The 18,794-nt window shown below is 41.7% G+C and overlaps 2 protein-coding genes across 3 annotated transcripts in view; both read right to left on the reverse strand.

Annotated features, from left to right (window-relative positions):
• The window catches only part of ASCL3 (achaete-scute family bHLH transcription factor 3), a 5,802-nt gene extending 2,272 nt beyond the window's left edge, over positions 1 to 3,530 (reverse strand). The window contains exons 1-2 of one of the 2 annotated variants that reach the window (XM_075048041.1): positions 3,374 to 3,530; positions 505 to 580 (exon numbers count right to left, since the gene is read on the reverse strand). The gene's annotated coding sequence lies outside the window, so the exon portion shown is untranslated. The remainder of the gene's footprint in view (positions 1 to 504; positions 581 to 3,373) is intronic. The other variant, XM_075048043.1, reaches the window with a different exon arrangement.
• TMEM9B (TMEM9 domain family member B) lies at positions 2,553 to 13,537 on the reverse strand. The gene is made up of 5 exons (XM_075048040.1): positions 13,365 to 13,537; positions 12,123 to 12,214; positions 8,659 to 8,767; positions 7,556 to 7,690; positions 2,553 to 3,713 (listed from the first exon to the last, which is right to left on the reverse strand). Exons 1-5 carry the CDS (start codon positions 13,446 to 13,448, stop codon positions 3,558 to 3,560), a joined length of 576 nt encoding a protein of 191 aa, XP_074904141.1. The 5' UTR covers positions 13,449 to 13,537; the 3' UTR covers positions 2,553 to 3,557.
• Positions 13,538 to 18,794: the final 5,257 nt, after the last annotated feature.

An 18,794-nucleotide genomic window follows, 5' to 3' on the forward strand; every position in this document is an offset into this window, starting at 1 on the left:
CTCACAACAGAAATCTTACGAGTTAAGAATTCTTTTAGAGCACACTGTTAGACAGAGAAAGTCACATGCATCTTGAACAGGTACTTCTGTAAGTAGGCTGAAAGCATGAACACACATCCATTTTACATTAATATACACGCAGAAAAATCAGAGGTGAATATATACACTCATAAAATTAAACTAGTAGACAGTCATCTTTCCCTTTTCTACTTAAACAGGTTAGGTTATTGTCCAAAAACTTTCTACTACTAACAACTTTAAAATATTGTCTGAGGAACAAAGTCTGTTATATAGCAAAAAAACTTTATAGCAAAACATCACTATAGAGCAAGAAACCAAAACCAACACAGCCCCTCAAGAAGAGATACTTGCCATATTTGTTGCTTAGTACTGACACTTCTGCTGCATAACAGCAGTACATAAAACAGTTATCTGCTGTGTTACTACCTGCACAAATTTCAAAATGGAAGTGTTAGGATAGTTTTCCTTTTAGACTAGACTCACCAATCTTCAGATGAAAGTAAAATCCAAGGAAACAAGACGTGCTATTTTAAGACTGATGAATAATACCTGAAAATATCTGAATGATATTAAAAAAAGAAGTTAATGTTCCATTTTTCTTAAACCTTATTTAAGAAGAGATCATTAAATACAATTCAATAAAAAGCTACAGAAGCACTGTTAATGAATAGCTGGTAGAAGTGATTTACAAAACCACTAATATTCAGTGAAGATCTGTTGCTAGATACAGCAATACGCAAGTCTCTTACCTGAATTATGTAGCTTGTTCCGCTGAGTCAATGACTGCTGCAATTTATAGTTAACTGACAACATGCAAAGTAGCTTACAGTTAGATCTGCTCATTACTGGTTTGGCTTTTCCACCCACACCACAACTATGATGGCAACAAAACTTGGCATTAAGGGCTAGAAATTTTAAAACTGTATTGAACACAACCAGATTTCCTGAAAAAGTAATCAGGAATGTACTTGGTTTACTTCCTGTATGTATTCTGTTACAGTTTACTAAAGCAGTATTTTCATTTATTGGCATTTCATACTTTAATGTCTAAATATAACAGTTAGCTAGAATTTAGTTAAATATTTACCATCAAGGCAGAAGCAAACTAATTTTCATAGCTTCATTTTAAACACAGAAATTCAGCATTTATTTAGAAGAAACTTGTGATGGATTTGTCTCCAGATTAGAGGTGAGGACACACCTTAGTTAGCTTAATACCCTCAAATATAATCTTCATTATACTTGCAATTTTGGGAAATTCCCTTAGTGTTAAGAAGCATAACACCATATAAAAGGTTTCTAATAAAGCATTTATGGAGGTAGAAAAGATTTCAAAACAGTGAGCAATTAGTAGCAAGACAAATGTTTTGCAGTTTTGCTTAAACTTAGAAACAACAGTATGGAGCAATCAGTCTGTATAATCAAATATATATAGGTATATAGATGCTACATATATCAATATATAGCTGTCCAATTGTACAGGTGCAAGGGAATACGACACCTAACTTCAAAACTCCCACATTCTTCCATTACCTTGACACTTTAGATTATCTCACTATTTGGCCTTCCTATTGATCAAAGTAAAACCACACAAAAAAATCCAAAATCAAACCAGTTTAGCTTAAAACTTTCAGAAGATACTGTAAGATTAGAAACACTTCATCTACTACCAAGAGAGCTACATACACCCAATCCTGTCTTCCCTGGACTGTCAGCCATCAAAGAACGCATTCTGCTTCTGCTGCCCTTGTATGGGGCCACAACGATGCCATTTTCTGCATCCTCCTTCCCATGCAAGCTTCAGGCCTCATCAGAAAGGCAGTCAAGAGGTAGAAGATCTACTAGAACTGGTAGACAAGCATGTATTCAACAAAAAAGTTACAGTATTTTTCTTCAGGGGACCCTAGGTACATCACTGTCATAACCAGTTATTGACTCATCAGGGTGGGATGTTGAACACCATAACTGAACCCAAGTCTGATTTTTTTTTTTTTTTTTTTTTTTTTAAAGAAAGAATCCTGTGCCTCCACCAATTAGCCACCCATTATAATTCCCTCCAGATTAACTCAGGTTTTGGAAGACTACAGGACTGACTGCTCCGTATCTGCAGAAGAGCTGCAGTCAGTGCAAATGTTGTTATGGGGCAACTACGTTTACACTCCTGATGTGGCAGAGCTATGCGTCCAGGTACAGTTTATTTCCCACACTACTCTGTCCCCCAGGCTGTGGACTAAGCAAGCCAAAACTGCACCCAGCAACATATAGCACTGTTCCACGTACCATTTCCTTCCGCGTTGGAAATGAAAACTGTGTAAGACAATAATGTAACTACATATGCATAGCTAATTTTGAGTCAGGGATTAAAAACTTTTTTCAATTAGCTATTTGGTTAGCCTTTCTTTCCTTTCCCTAAGCACTGAACAAGTGCATATTTCTACTCTGAAGCATTTTCAGAGAAGTGCTTTTATAGATGGAATTCACAATGCAGGGTAATGAGGGAGAAAAATGATGATATACAGATAATGCAAATCCATGTTTCAAAAATCAGTTTTATCTTTAATTGTTACATTCCAAAGGCAATATACGAAAGTTAGTCATCTAGCAACTGTATACCTCTTGAGAGATGAGTACAGAATCACAGATAAAAAAATACACCTAACTCCCAAGATGACAGGTGCTAGAGAAAGTATGTGCCTTACACCATCAATCCAGACAAATGCAGAAAGATTTTTATAATAAATATTTCATCATATACTAACTCCTGAGACTTTACCCATGAAGAGAAAGGGAAAAAGATTTTTTTAAAGAGATATACACATACAATATATTAAGCTATTAAAGCAAAATAGAACAAAATGCCAACACCATCTTGATATGCACTGCATTTGAGTTATCTACATCACAGTACTTTAAGTATGCAGCTCAAAGAGTCAGTGTCCATTTAAGCTTTGCCTTAAATCTGCAAACATCACTTGACATACAAGCATCTTGGAAGTATGAGTGCAAGAAACCAAATGATGAATACAGTCAATCAGGATTTCATTCCCCAATGTGAAACTACACTGCATGATTTAGATTTCCAGTACCTAGCATTAGTCAGCAGAAAATCCAAGTATATTTACAAAAGGTCTTTACATAAAGTGATTAGTGAGTTGTAATTACTGTGTTCCCAGGTACTTTTTAACCACATAAATAGTAGAGAGAAATATATAGTTAAAAACCACCATAAAGTCACAACTGTAAATAAGGTACCACAGCGGCAACCCAAGATATCTTAGAGTTTGTTTTCTTTTCAGTTCTGTTAGTAAAAGCCGTTTGAAAATGTAAAGATTTTAGCTTTTGCTTAACTAACCTTTTTAAGTTGCTTCCACTCCAGTACATTCCTTCAAAGTTCAAATAATTTTTTCTTTATTTTTTTAAAATCAATAACAAACCATTCAAGAAAACCCTTCTGAATTGGCAGGATCAGGAAGACGCAAGTCAGCTCTTTCAATTAGTCCACTTTACTTCCCTGGAGTTGTTTTACTGAGACACAATTAACTCAGCACAACATGACGGTCAAAGACAGATTTGCGTTGCTCTTGGACCTGTAACTTCCAACGTTGCTGCGCATATTCCACTTTGTTCAATACATTGGCGCGGCTCCGAGAACGAGCCAGCACATCATGTGCATTTGCAAAAGGCTGGTGATCCTGGAACGCCAAAAATCATTAGTTAGATCTCAACTCCACCAAGCAATTACAGTAGTCTTTTTTGTTGTTACACTCCAAAGGATGTGGGGGTTTTGGGGGGGGGGGGGTTAGGCGGGATGGTTGGTTTTTAAGGTAAACAAGCTGTTTCAATGAGCTGGTCAGAATTATGACCAAGTAAGTTTTTGAATAGTTAGAACTGTACTTCAGTTTCTCATTCAAAGTAACTTCCACAGGTTTCCCAAATAGACCAAACTTCATTGTACTGTCAAACAATTATCTGCTGCCCAGAGACATCATGGTGAGCTGTAAGATCAGAACCACAGTCTTGCATCCATCAGCAGCTGATGGGACAGAAGCCTAGAACAGAACCAGGCACTGGGAGCCTCCTGTTATTGTCATGAATGCACTTCACTTTAAAACTGAATTAAGGAGCCAGTTCTCTGCCAGCTCATAGCCATTTACCATCAGGCAGTTCAGGATGTTCACACCCAGCTTCTATATAAAACCAACATACTCTGATGTTTACCAAACTAAACCTATTGTACTGAGCTGTCTAAAAGCAAAGTGTCAATACAGCTGTTTAAGTGACAGAGCTCAACAATAACTGAGTGCTTGTTTAATATTTACTCTGTTTTCTAACAGTACCTGCAAAGCTTAATTTTTGTCTAGTAAATATAACCAAATTATAAACAGTAGGAGTTGGAACTGAACTTTCTATTTGGCTATCAAACTGTTTTGGACAAAGTCATGTTGCTAGAGCTATGGCAGAAAGCATCATATATACAATGCATAATGAAAAAACCCCATAATTATGTCCTGTATTAAATAACTATATTTTTGCATGTCTACACTTCATGTTCCCTTTCTGTTGCCCCCAGAACACTTTTGAAGACATTTATATTAATGGATACCTTATTTGTGACATGACTGTGTAGAGTAGCTCAACAATAATTCTTAGTAGTACAGAGATTATCATTAAGGATACCCAGTGTAGGGATGCCTACAAGTCCCAAAGCCACACGTGAGCCTCATTGGGCTAAGAAATATGCTAATAGCGAACAAGAGAATCTCTGACCCAAACAGCTATAATCTCACTATAAAGAATTATGCAGTTGGATGTACCTAGAATGGAAAGTTAACAGGTGACAAATCACTTAATTCAGAAGGAAACAAAATCACCCCAGCAACACATTTCTACCATAAAATATATGCTGGAAGTGACAGCACAGGACAAGCTAGATGGTACTGGCTTTCCTGATAAACAACAATCTCAGCTCAAAGGTCAGCTACTGCCAATTTCTACGCAGACAACATGGGGAAAAAAGAATTTAAGAGGAAAGAGGTCTACAGAAGCAGCTTACATTCATGACTTGTCACTGCCATCAATGGGCAACAAGAAAGAACAAACATACTGGCTTGAAATTCAGCAACAAAATCAATGCATATGGTATTTCCAAACTGCAACAAGGATCAATACCTCAAGAACTTGCAAGAGGGAAGGCAAGGATGGAGATAAGCCATGAGATACCTTAAATAATTTCATGTTCACTGTCACAGAAGGAACATAAATGGGAAAGGAGCAACATGAACTAAGCAATGACCTAAAATGCTTTTTGTTCCAAGCAGTACTGCAGATATAAGCACTAGTGACTCCACAAGCACAAGTAAGGGTCACAGTAACAGTTACAGCAAAACATGAAACTGGTTAAGATGGATCCAGAATTTAAGGTAAATTCATTCCACAGTTAACTTGAGCTCTGCCATGGGACTTATTTCACTTCTTCCACCTACAATCAGAAGATTCTAACCCAGATTTGAGTTTATATAATTTATATAAGGTATAAAATAAATATAATTTGTCTGAGGTATAGCATACAGCACAAGTTCATTTAATTCAAGTAGGAAACTGCCCCATTTGCTATAAGAATGTAGACAGAACAAGGGTCATTCAAATCCCTCCTTTCAAAAACAAAACAAAACAACCACTCACCAATAGCCTCCTGGAACTGACTGGCAAAGTCTTAAGATGTCAATACAAAGACATTTGAAATATGACTTAGTGTAATACACAAGGAAGTGCAGAAACAGTGGGACACAACAGCAATAGTATACCTCTGTCTGAAGAGCCTTCATTCCAGACAATGTTAACTCAAACTTGGGTAATGATCACATATTTTTGTTGTGAAGTCAAGGTAAATAAAGAATGCACAACTCAAAAAGTATTATCTAAGAAAATGCTTGATTTTGAAAACTTAATATACCCCCCTGCAGAACAGAAACACCTTTTTAAGTCAAGGTGGCTGATGTGGCCACTATTGATGAAAAAAAACAGTAGAACTAAAGAATATGCCTTTCCTCAGTTTACTAGCAATGACAGTTGTCACACCAAAAAAACCCTGGAGAAACTGAGTGCGAGTCACATTAAAATCTGCAGACACAGAGCATAACAGAGCATAGCATTTATCACTTTTGATACCTTCAGATCTATGAAGCCACTGAAGCAACAGGTAGTCAGAACTACAGGGCTTCTAAACAGATTTTAAAAGTCTTGCCATCATAATTTTGTTTCACCAAGAACAAACTTCTTTATTTCTTTCTATTAACCTCCTATTTATTTGAAGGAATGGTGAATATATTCTTAACGATTCTATTGTAAGACATTCATGTTGTAAATCTTTTTGACTAACTCTCATTTACTTCAACAGTAATAAAGTGCTCATGTCTGCTGAAATGCTTAGGTTAAGCAGATGGCAATCCTCCTGTTTCATACTCTGGGTTTGGTTTCAGAAATTCTTTCTAAGGTTATGCCACACCTGAAGCATACTTTATCGGTAAAAGCAACACTGCTTAAGGGCTCAATATAGAAAGCACACTGATGCTGAGACTTCAGAATTGTTTTATCAGTTTGTGTGGTTCAACACTGACACTTTACCACCAATCCAGCTGCTACTTTAGCAAACTTTCCTCACGTTACTTTATGGCGATACTTCTCCCAGGCATGCAGATTCATCAGATGCAGAGCCATAGTCCGTATTTTTATACTATTCTAAGTCCTCCTTCAATAAACAGATTACTTACTCCCACCAACCAGTACTCCATATCCACACTCATCAGGTACTAAAGTGTCTCACTCTTTCCAATACAAGGTTCTATAAGGTCTTACATTCCCTTCCTGTAATGGTACTGAAGACACTTTTTATTAGAAGTCAAAAACACTGTTGGAGATTGGGAAGGCCAGTAATGACAGGAAACCAAGTCACGAATGGACTACTCCCCTTTTCCTCCCAAAAAAGGCTGTTCTGATCCGTTGGAATATACTATCACATTCTGGTTTCTAGCTGTAATACTCAGCAATTATTTCAGCATCAATCACTATTTTACTTAATTATAATAATTTCTTCTTGAACTTTTAGCATCAACAAATTCAAATTGGAGCAATAGAAGATGCAACCCTTCTACTTCCTTTTTGCAGACAGAAACCTAAGCAGTAAACAATCTGCATAAATGTGGTCACTAGTAAGACTGTATAGACCATTAACACTTAAGAAGCTGTACCTCCTATATATGTGCACCTCCATTCCTACTTTGTTTCTTCTCTGAGAAAATAAACTGTGTCTAGAGCCGGAATAACTGAAGCAGTCCTCATCCTACTACTTTGTAGCCCAGCAAAAAATGAAAGAGTGGCTTCACAGAAGTCATTCACAGCTTTACTTTCCTCTCCCTTCAAGAAAAGCATTCACACTCCCTGGCAAAAAAAGCTGCTCATCCCAAATAGTTATTGAACAACCAACCATCCCAATCTTTAGGTTAACTTAAGTACACAAGCACTCTGGTGAACTCACCCCAATGTCTTCATCACTTTGTATGAGCTGTGAATGTCCAAAGAGACGTCTCTTCAGTATAGGTTCCACCAGTGTAAGGTACACCATGTACAGAAGAAGTAGGCCCAAAATAGACAGGTATATGATGATTGTAACCTACACAATGCAAGCACAGTTTATGCCAGAATTGTGACATTACTACCCACAATCTCTTGGCAGGCAGCAAGGACCAGAAGAAGAGTACATGCAAAGTTTGTGATGAGCCTGTCAATCTTTGGTAGTGTCACCAGCTGACTTAAAACCCACGAACAGAGAAAAAACACCAAACCACAACCTGGTATTAAAAGGGTTTGGGCCAGACAGATGTTAGCTTGAAACAGTTTCTCTTAGCGAGGCTTTGCTAAAAATCTTATGCTATCCCTCTTAAAACAACTTGGTGTTACAAATCTCACTCAACCAAGACAACTGTTCAGTTTGGCCATTAAACTGGAATGACAAAATTTGGGGGTTCCTGCATGGTCTCCATTCTCTAGCATAGATATGTATTCAAACAGACATTAAGAAAAATGGGATGGCAAAAAGAAATACCAAATTTCTAGAAGACCAAAAAAAGGAGTCTGTGTTATAAAAGAAGAAAAGATGCATTGCACAATCTATTCATCCCAGCCTAGGGCTCAATGGCTCCATTAGGATAAGAATGTGAAGAATACAGAAATCATCTTTTAGAGCAAACATGGACAATTTTGCTCTTTTTAGCTTGCCAACATACAAAGAAAATTTTTAGTAACCAAGTAAGACAGCTGAATAATGAGAGGCCCTCTAAAATAATAACAAAAACGTAAAGTCCAAAGCTTGACAAAATGCCCTAGAATGCTCAGAATTTCACCAAGGTGTACAGCTTAATGTCAAAAGTAGAGATCTTCAATAAAGGATCTCAAGCCCTCTTCTTCAGCTATTGTTACTACTCAAGATAAACTCTGAACACCTATCATGAAAAAAAGTTAAATCTTAGGCTGCTTTAGAAAAATTTTCCCTTTAAAAAGAGTACTGCCCTAAAAGAAAACAGACATACTTACTAATCAGTTGAAGTATTTAATATATGCCAACAGAATTACATTGTATACCTTAATTGTGACAGAGCTTCTCTCTTCATATTTGCATTCACAACGTAAACAGTATGCTTCTACATCAGGTCCAGGGACAGGCATAGGCTCAACCACATGAAGACAATCGCTGAAGAAAAACAGAAACTGCTCAGTCAGTTCTGAGCTGGTTTTAGCTTACATGTTCCACTATGCATGCAGACCCCAGCTGCATGAGCTGAGAAGCCACAGTTCAGCTAAGTTCAGCTGTTCTAAATTATTGGTATCCAAGATTTTTAAAAAAATAAATAACAACAACATAAATCAGTACTCCACAATTATTTTACTTAAACAAGAAATTCAGCTATTGACAAGCTGCTAAACAAGTTTTAAGACCTTTCTAACTCAATAGAATGTTTTCATTTTTCAGTGGAAGTATTAAAGCTGTTAGCATAACAAGTCCAAGGACTTGAATCGCAACACAAATGCATCATCTGACACTGACATTGTGGATGAAAGTAAATTCTAGCTATATACTTCTTTTTTCGTCGTACTCAAAAGAGCCTTTTTCTATCCTTCCACTATCTGACAGGAGATTAACCTCTCTTCGGTGTTCATGAACAGAAGTTCTTTTTTCTTGCCATCACAAGTTACAGGCATTAAAGGAAAAAAAAGAAGTCAGGTGGGTTGTTTCTCTAGGCAACAAGATAGTGAACAAATAGCATTCAGTTTGCAGCACTGGACTCAGATGCAAAAACATAATTTGACTTAAAAGGATTACAAAAATGTAAGTCAGTCCCATGCCAAAAAGCATGGCTGACAGTCTTAGAGGCACTCTATACCACAGCACTAAAATCCAGCTACCATGAGACAACTGCTTCCACCAATAACTTATGTAATTTTGGTCTTTTTGCTGACTCAGGTGGGATGTTCAGAATTCATACCCCAGGGTCCCTACAGAGCACTGACACAACAAAAAACATGTTTCGCCTTTATCCACGTTAACTCAATGTTAGCACAGTCAGAAGCAGGTAATGAAACAAAATGCCTGAAGTGACAGCAGCAGCCTAGGATTCAACACTCTACTGGGCTAGACTACAACACTGCAAACACATGGCCAGACACCAACTCATCTCTTCTGTTTTCTTTGTATTTCTTCTTCGTAACTAAAACTATTGAGTGTCAAGTCACATCCTCTGGAGGGGAGTGGAAGGCTTATTTGTTTCATTTATTTGAAAGTAGAATTACATTCTCCTCTGTAGAGGAGTGCCGCTTTCAAGCTATAAAATAAAAAATACATGCAAGTTATAATCTACACAATTTCTGTTCATATGATTGAAAGCTTGCATCAATATGCTGGACAAGTATAGTAGAAAGCTTGTCTATAGCTTAAGTACAGTAGTAAGTCTGTTACTATGAATATATCAAATATTAACATCAGCACTCTTTCTCTCCAGTTCAGTGTTTCAAGTTGCTAGGAAGTGTAAAATCTATCAGAACCTTAGGATTCTGATGATGTGTTTCCTTGGACTGCGATTCCATGGGAGCTTTAGAGGAAAACATAGAAAAGGCTGATCCTTTTCTAAACAATTTTCCCACTCAACTGCCTCTACATTACCACCTTCTCCCTTGCGCCCACAGCAACAGCACCAAGGAAGCAGTTCTGCCAAGGCAAGCTAGGCTAGTCAGAAGGGCAGCTTCTGCACAGATTTCCAGTTCATTCAGCTTGTAGACAGGGTGTCCTCCCTCCCTTCTTCCACATCCATGACTACCACTGCCGTCAGCCTCTGTACACCAATACTTTCAAAGTACAAAACACCAACACTTTCCAAGTGGGTTATTTAACCCTGTAGGTGCTTCGGGTCAGGCATCACTATGCTTGCCTAGTGCATCGTCCATCGGGATGGGATCGCCTGCAATGGTTCCTGACCCAAGTCCAGAAGGGTGAATGCTTTAATTGGTGTCAAAAGCACCCCAGCCCATATTGACATTAGCATAGCACACTGTTTGCCAGTCTGAAGCTACAGAACAGACCACTACAAGTGAAAGATGCCACAGTTTAAGCCCAGCTGGCAACTAAGCACCACAAAGCCACTTGCTGACTCCTCCCCCGCAGGTGGGATGGCAAGGAGAATTGGAAGAAAAAGGTGAAACCTCGTGGTCTGAGATAAGGACAGTTTAACAGGACAACACAAGGAGAGAAGAAGTCATAATAACAACAGTACCAATAAAAGAATGTATAAAGTGAGTGATGCACAATGTAATTGCTCACCATCTGGAACCCAATGCTCAGCCCATTTCCAAGCTGTGATCCCTCCTCCCCCCTGGCCAACTCCCCTAGTTATATACTGAGCATGAGGTCGTATGCTATCGATTATCTCCTTGGCTAGTTCAGGTCAACTGTCCTGGCTGTGCACCCTCCCAGCTTCTTGTGAAAATTAACTCTATCCCAGCCAAACCCAGGACAAAGAACTGAAACATCTAAATAAGAGTATCATGACACACCATACAGGTTCAACATTAAAAATTAAATTTTCATTTTACGTCTGGACAAGCCTGCAGTAAGTGGTCATTATACTGTACATAATTCATAAAGACACTAAAAATTGATCTGGCTCTCGTCTCATGAGTAACTGATCTAAATACCTAAAGGATGGTGTACATCACTCAGTTCTATTCAATAACAAGCCACTTGCACTGATGCAGAAGCCAAAGCATGGCACTAAACTTGTCTATTTTATTGTACATAAACCAGCAATCAAGTCTTTTAGAAGTTGCAAGAAGACATCTCAAACAGAAGATAAGAGTCATAAAATGTTCCCAGATGGTCACTTAAGAAACATTCTCAACAAAATGAGATTTAAGATAGGAAAATAGATTTTTGAGATTCTGTATACATCAGTATCTGTCACCATAAAATCAGTCAAGCTTTTAAAGATGATTTTTCCTTCAATCAGTACCAATATTGATTTAAAGGGAAACACGGTCTTGTCTGCTAGGAAGGCACAGGGTAAGCAGTACCCACTGAAAAAAAAAATTAAAAAATCCATTTTTTCTCCCTCTCTGGCTGCAGTTCTGAGGAACAGATATCTCCAGAAACAATAGTCTCTAAATGATATTATGGGTTTCAAGACTAGAGAAAGAGGAGACAATAGTCCCGAGTCCTAGTTCCATGGCTGTGCTCCCTTGCCTTTACATCATTTCAAATCACTGAATTCAAATTACAACACCCTCTTCCCTTCTACTACTTCTAAGTCTAAATAAATAAATAAACAAACATGCAAGCAAGCAAACCAAAACAGAAGACAGAGCAAAAACTATGAATTTCAAGCCTTGCCCCTTGCTAGAGCTGACTTCTGGAGTACTTTTAAAAGAAAAGTTCCAGTAAGTTATGCAAGAGATGTAATTTCTCCTGGCATCACCACAGGAGACTCACATATAATCACTGTTGAACAAGTCTTTAACTAGTAAGACTCATTATAATTTTTTACACCACACACACTCACCAGTCTTTCTGTGAAACATTTTTGTTGTAAATATGGCCCGAATGGTCTTTGTAAGGAGGGCAGATGCATTTACATCGGACATCCTCAGAATTCTGTAAAGTAAACAACATGCTTAGGACAAATTATCATCAGTAACCATAGCCGCATACAGAAAGCACTCTTCATGTAATACATGAAATATTTAACACAAACTACTTTCAAGTATCTTTGAATAGTCTTACTCAGCACTTCCTTCAAGTTTAAGAACAACCTTTCAAAATTAATAAGCAAGCAGAGCAATTTGTCAAGTAACACTATTATTTTAGATTGCAAGCACATTCTTCACAAAAAAAATCTGGAGTTTAAGCTCACTTTTCTTTTTAAGAAATAACACACATTCAGAAGTTATTGATGTTGGTATACTCAACTATTCAATTTGAGGACAACTGTATAACACAAACATAGTGATTAGCTTAAAACGGCTTATCTAAAGTTAGAGGCAATTTCTAAATTGTAAAATTACAAAAGAACATCTTAAGAAGTATTGGTAATAAACTTCTACGCTGAGCAATCAGGTCGGAGTAACACTAAGTGGGTATAGGTCAGCTGGAAAATCTCGACTGCACAATATACCGAGTCACTTCTGGTCTCCCCCTAGAAAAGTCAAGTAGCCGATTATCATTAAAAAGGAGACGATTCAGACACTTTAACAACAGGAAAGACTTTTACTACCAGGAGACACGATGTTCTCAGCCGGTCAGAGACGCTAAGGTTACAGTCCCGAACATTAACTGGGCCAGAGCGACAGCAGAGTGCCCGCGGGCACTCAGCCCCGGTCAGGCCGGCAGCGGGAGCCGGCAGAGCCCCGCAGGACCACCGAGAAGAGCCTGCTCAGAAAGAGGAGCACCGCGCCTAAGACCCCGACCCCAGCGCACCCCTCCACCCCCCCAAGGGCGTCTTCCCTCCAGCAAGGCCTTCGGAGCGAACACGGGACTGTCGCGTCCGCCCTCGCCTGACAGCGTCCCCGGGCACCACGTCAAAACCCCGTAAACTGCTCCGAACGGGAGGCCGCCGCAGACGCCGGCCACGCCGGGCCCAAGTGACCCCCCCCCGCTCCTCCCGGCTGCCCCACGGGAGCCGCCGCCCGCTCCCGGAGACCGCGGGGCACTACCCGCCCGAAACCACCGGCCGCGGCCTCCCCCTAGAGCAGGCCGGGGCGGCGGAAGAGGCGAGGGCCCCGCTGCCGGGAAGGGCCCCGCTCACCTTGGCCTCGGCGCCCAGCCCCGCCAAAGCGGCCAGCGCCAGCAGCGAGCAGAGGCGCGCCCAGCCCCCGCAGCGGGCCGCCATGTCGGGCCCCGACCGCTTATCGCCGCCGCGCCGCCGGCCCCCCAGCGCCCGCCGCCATCACTTCCGCCTTCCGCCGGCCTCACGTGAGGCGCCCGTCCGGCCGCGACGGTGTCCCCCGCGGGAACCGCGGCGCCGCCGAGCGGTTCCGGGCCGAGAGGGCGGGGCCGGGGCCCCCGCGGGCTCGGCGCCCCCGCGGGATCCGCTCCCCCGCCAGGCGCGGCGGGCAGGGCCGCGGCAGGCCTGCGCTGCCGCCGCAGCCGCCCGACCCCCGCGGGGCGGCGCGGGGCGCGGGCGGGCCCGCTGTGCGCGTTACCCGCCTGCCCCCACGGCCCGAACGGCTGCTCCGGCGGGTACCGGCGGCCCCCGGAGCCGTAAGGGGACGGGGAGCGCTCGGGGGAAAGCGGAGGAGCCGGCCTGCGAATAGCGGAGCCTTTTCCTCCAGCGAGCGCTCGCTCACTGGGGGCGGGTTTTCCGCAGAAAAACGCACAAGTACTGAAATGGCTTAAAAGCGGCGGCGGGCGGTCCGGTTCTTCCGTGACTGAACCGACGGCGGCAGCTTCTGTAACTCGTGGTACATCCCACAGACAGCCGGGGAGGCGGGCGGGCGGGTCGCTGGGACATCGCCGCCGGGTCCGGCACCGACCCCCGTGTGTGGCGGGGAGGGTAACGACGCCCGCCCGAGAGGGCGAGCCCGGCTGGGGAGAGGCAGCGCCTGGCAGAGGGAGCGGGTCCCAGGCTCCCCCGAGTCGGGTGGGGGCCCCCAAACCCCCCCCAGGCCCCCCGGCTCGACCCCAGCTGGGGAAACCGCTCGGGCTCGTTTCAGCTGCTCTGAGACGCTTCACGGAGGAGCGGCGGGCTGCGGGACCCGGCCCGTTCATTCCCACTCCTCTTTTTTGTACCTTGTGGCCTCCTTCTATGCCTTTTCTAGCCTGAACCGCTGAGACACCGTGCACTGTCAAAAGCTCTGCTCTGTTCCCTCTCTCCTTCCCCAGCCCCTAGTAAGTAGCTGTAATTCAATAGGAACTAAAATAATCCTTTAGCTATAATATGCCTTTCGGTTGTGCTATTTCCCTTTGTTTTAGTACAGTGAGTTGTGCAATACTAACGGTGCGCTAGGCATCTCCGTAAAGGAGCTTGAGTTACTATGGAAACACAAAACACCTTTATTTAAAATTCAGCGAAAATCGCCAGCAGAGCATAATGAGCGTACATCAGGTTTCAGCCTTAGCCAAACAATTTGTCTGTTTAATGACTGTATCTGCAATGAAAGTGTTTTGAAGCGTGAAGGTGGCTCTGTGTCTTCCTCACCACCCACGCTCATAGTCTGCAATGGGCGAATCGACTGCTGAGCTGAAAAACATGCTGAATCATTAGAAAAACATGGATTGAGTTTTGAGCTGAAGTAAATAATGTGCAGTTTCAGAGGCATCCCTGCACTGGGAACACCTCAGTGTAGGAAAAGATTGCTAATAGATAATCTGAGAGGCTAATTTTTCTAACACACTCAAAGAGTTCTAATACACAGGTAGTAAATGCACTTTTTTTTTTAGATGACTGGAACAGCCTTTGGGACCTTCAAGCCCTGTGTTGGAGCTTCTTCAAATCTGGGGACACCAAAAAAAGGAAATGGGAGCCTGTAAGCCACAGGCTTTTTGTGCTGCAAGTGGTAAAGATTACTTCCTCTAGAAGATGAGTCAGTTCTTCCCCTAGAAAACAGTTAAGCAGTGATTTAATAAGCAAAACTGCTGGATGAATTATTAAGAAAAAAGTACTGGAATTTTTTATCTTAACATTTAGATTTTTTCAGGGTTTTTAAAAATTTGTCAGCACACAAGTATCAGAAGCAATACTGTTAAACTACAGTTTTAAAAAAAAAGTTTAAAAATGTAAAGAAAAGGTGATTTTAAGAAAAAAGTTGATTAAACGATTGCCCTGACCAAAACTGCTCTTCAGCTATCTAATCTTCCAGAAGGGCTGAAGGTGAGTTTCATCTTCAAGAGAGCTCTCAAAGGTTTATCTGTGGAGTCTGAGCTTTAGTGGCATGCAGGCTGCTCCCTGCACTGCTGACTCCATCCTTACTGGACCAACCCTCTTCAGGTTAATGGAGCTGAGCTCTCACATCTATTTTGCTTTTTTAAAATAACTTAGAATGTGCTTTAATAACAAGATTTGCTTCAAAAGTTGCAGCTATGCGTCGGCCTCTCTAACCTAAACCTTGCACTTTGCTATCCATGCACAGTGTTGAATTAGAAGTGAGCTTTTTACAGTTCTGTAGCTGCTGTCATATTTGTCTCCATCATCAATACTCACACAGCTAGTCCCCCCGAGAGCTGCTGGCAGTCCCTTTGATCATTCAAAGGCTCTGTTTCTGCGGCTCTGGGGAGGGTCAAATCCTGGTCCCACCCTGGGCACAGACGGCGTGAGCTGTGGGGCACAGCAAATCCCCCTGGGCCATTAGAGCACAGCCTGAGCAGGGCTTTCGGGAGCAAAAGGCAAGACTGTGCAATGAAGGCACAGCACAAGTGGTGCAGCCCTAGGTGTTGCGGGGTGGGGGGGAGGGAGCCACTCCAGGGGCGTATCTTTTCTGCTCAGTCATCTTATAAAAATAGCTTATAAAGAGCTTCATATTTGCAGGCACTGTACGTGCAGAGTGGGCTTCTGCTTCTCCTATCTTATTGCAGGAGCCTTCCCAAAGTCGCATCATCTCTGTAGCCAACAGTGCACTAAGCCGTGTCTCTGCTCCTCCTTACTGTGCTGTACTGGTTCACATGCAAATAAGAGTATTTTAAAGCCTTTTCCCTGCAAAATAACTTTATGCACTAAGTGGTAATAACATTGGACTCTACTGTGCTGTGTCAAACAATTTCTGTAGGGTTGCTTTGCACTCTGCAGCTGAATGGGCATTCACTGTCACGGGGTGGAAGTGCCTCAGGGCAGGTAGGGCAGACAGTATTTACCATAATTTTAATCATCTGCGTTATGATTATTTCTTACTAATGCAAATTACCATCTTTTTATGTCAGTTCAGCCTATTCACATTCAGAACTTGCCTGCTTCCCTTCCTTTCTCAGCTGAGAAAAATCTTTTCATTATCAACAATGATATAAAAGAAAAATCTGAAGGGATTATGTAAATAAGTGATTGAATCAGCACTTCTGCAGTCATTGCCATCATGAAAGCAATGTGACATTTGCACAAAAAGAAAAACAAAGTAAATACAGATTCTCTTTTGTCTATTCCCTATGTTCAGGTAAAAAATTAAAATGATGGCAGCACTTGTTATTATAGCAACATTTACTTAGCAAAGAAGTGTGGGAAGCAATTAATTACAATGTCAGTTTCTCTAGGCTAATGAGAAATTCACCTTTCAGCAGATTGGTCATCAGCATCTGTTTGAATACGTTCTGTCACTGGTACTGTATCCCTTTTAAACAGTGCAATTTTGTCTCATGAGTTTCTGTTTTGGGCCAAAATCCCAGTACCTCTGTTCAGGTCTAGCTGGTATTCAGGCCTCGTGGTCTTTGGAGAATACAAAGAGAAATCGATGCCAGCGGAGTGGATGGGGTATAAAGTTTACAATAAAAGCAAGCTTTCTAAATATAGTTAATCTCAGAGACCCATTACATTACAGTAATGCAATGTAGTGGCTGGTGGCTTCCTTCAATAACCGAGGCATTATTTTGCAATCTGCTGTTAGAAGTTACGTAAAGCATTCCACAGCAGAAATATATGCATATGGAAAGGACAAGCTAGACAAACTGTTTACCTCTGTATTTCTATATTTGTATTGATATTTATGATATGAAGCAAATGGAGGGAAGTGCTGAAAAAGCTCTGCATTTATTTTATCTTTCTGTCTCAGTGAATCCACTCTCGACTTTTCTGCTGGCATAAGAGTTCAAGGTCCCTCTCTGCTAATGCAAGGTCAGTCGGTACTCTCGCACGCTGGAGCATTTTGTTAGTACCAGCTGACTCCCTATATCACATACATGGCGAGCATGCCATGTTCTGCGTATGGTTTCAATTAGTGACATATGTCGTACTCTTACCAATGTAATTCCTGGTGCATGTCCCTTTCTTAAGCAAAGGAGACAGGCTGAAAATACAAGGAACAGCAGCTTGTAGATAAGGGGGCTTCAGCCGGTTAACCATGATCTGTAAGTCCACAACTCTGACTTCAACGCTTGCAGCATGAAGAACGGCTTCTGCATTTGTTTGTTTAATCCAAAATTTATTATTAGCCTCCACCAGGCCTGAGCCAGCAGGACCTTGGGCATCCTGCCTGCATTGCCCATGGGAGAGACAAGGTTGGTGCTGCTGCACATGCTTTGTCTTGTACCCCCTCTTCTTCTCCCCAGGAGAGCTTTTCCTAGAGGCATGTTTGCATGGAGGCAACCATGCCCAAAAAGGAACCACAGTTTCTTCCCCATACAGAGTAACCCACTGGGATTACTCTAATAAATCTGTGCTCCCTCTTTTATATTCAAAGCGATCAGCACTAAGTGTAAACTGACTATGAATCCAGAACATGCTCTACCCAGTGCCAGCCATTTCATTCCAATCTTTGCTGCAACCTGCACAGAAACATCATAGCCAGTGAGAGCTATGTTAAAGGCAAGGCAAGACTATGATTACGATACAACTACGGGCCTTTTTGTGGTAAAGTTTGTCATTACTTTTCTCAAACTTGTTGCTAAGCAGAGGGGCTTTAATAAATAACCTCAACAAGTAAACTGGGAACCCCTCCATGTGTTGGCTCCGTTTTCTTCCCCTGCCTGCTATTTTGGTTGCTTTCCAAAGCACACATCAAGCGAGCCCTGGATGGATGTGGGCCCCTCATTCACACTTCAGTGTCAATAGGAAATGAGGAGCATACACTCAGCATCTTGCTGGCCTGGGTCAGCGGCAGCAATGTGGTTACACTGCAGATGCCTGTTTTAATTAGGAGCTCTTTACTTTGTCAGCAGACCTGGGCAAGACAAAATGAAAGCTTGGAGGCAATGAATTGAGTTTTGCTCTTTTAGCCTTTTTTTCGGTTAGCATTTTCAACCTTTCTCAGATCTTGGCTCACCTATTGCATTTGATTCTACTTTCACTGGTCTCTGCAGTGTAACATTAACAATATTCTTTTTTTTTCAGATACATCATCCCTTATAACTGCAAGAGCAGGAATCTCCGTATTCTTTATCCAGGAAACCATTCTTATCCATTGCTTATTCCTAGCAACCACAATATCACACAAGGTATTTCTTACAAACATAAAGAAAATTCTAATAATTCCACATCTGTAGACTTGCACAGAGGAGGTAAGTTGCATTCAAAGACAGCAATGTGCAAAGGGAGTCA

This window comes from Buteo buteo, chromosome 16, assembly GCF_964188355.1.
Source record: "Buteo buteo chromosome 16, bButBut1.hap1.1, whole genome shotgun sequence".
In the NCBI taxonomy this organism is placed as follows: domain Eukaryota; kingdom Metazoa; phylum Chordata; class Aves; order Accipitriformes; family Accipitridae; genus Buteo; species Buteo buteo.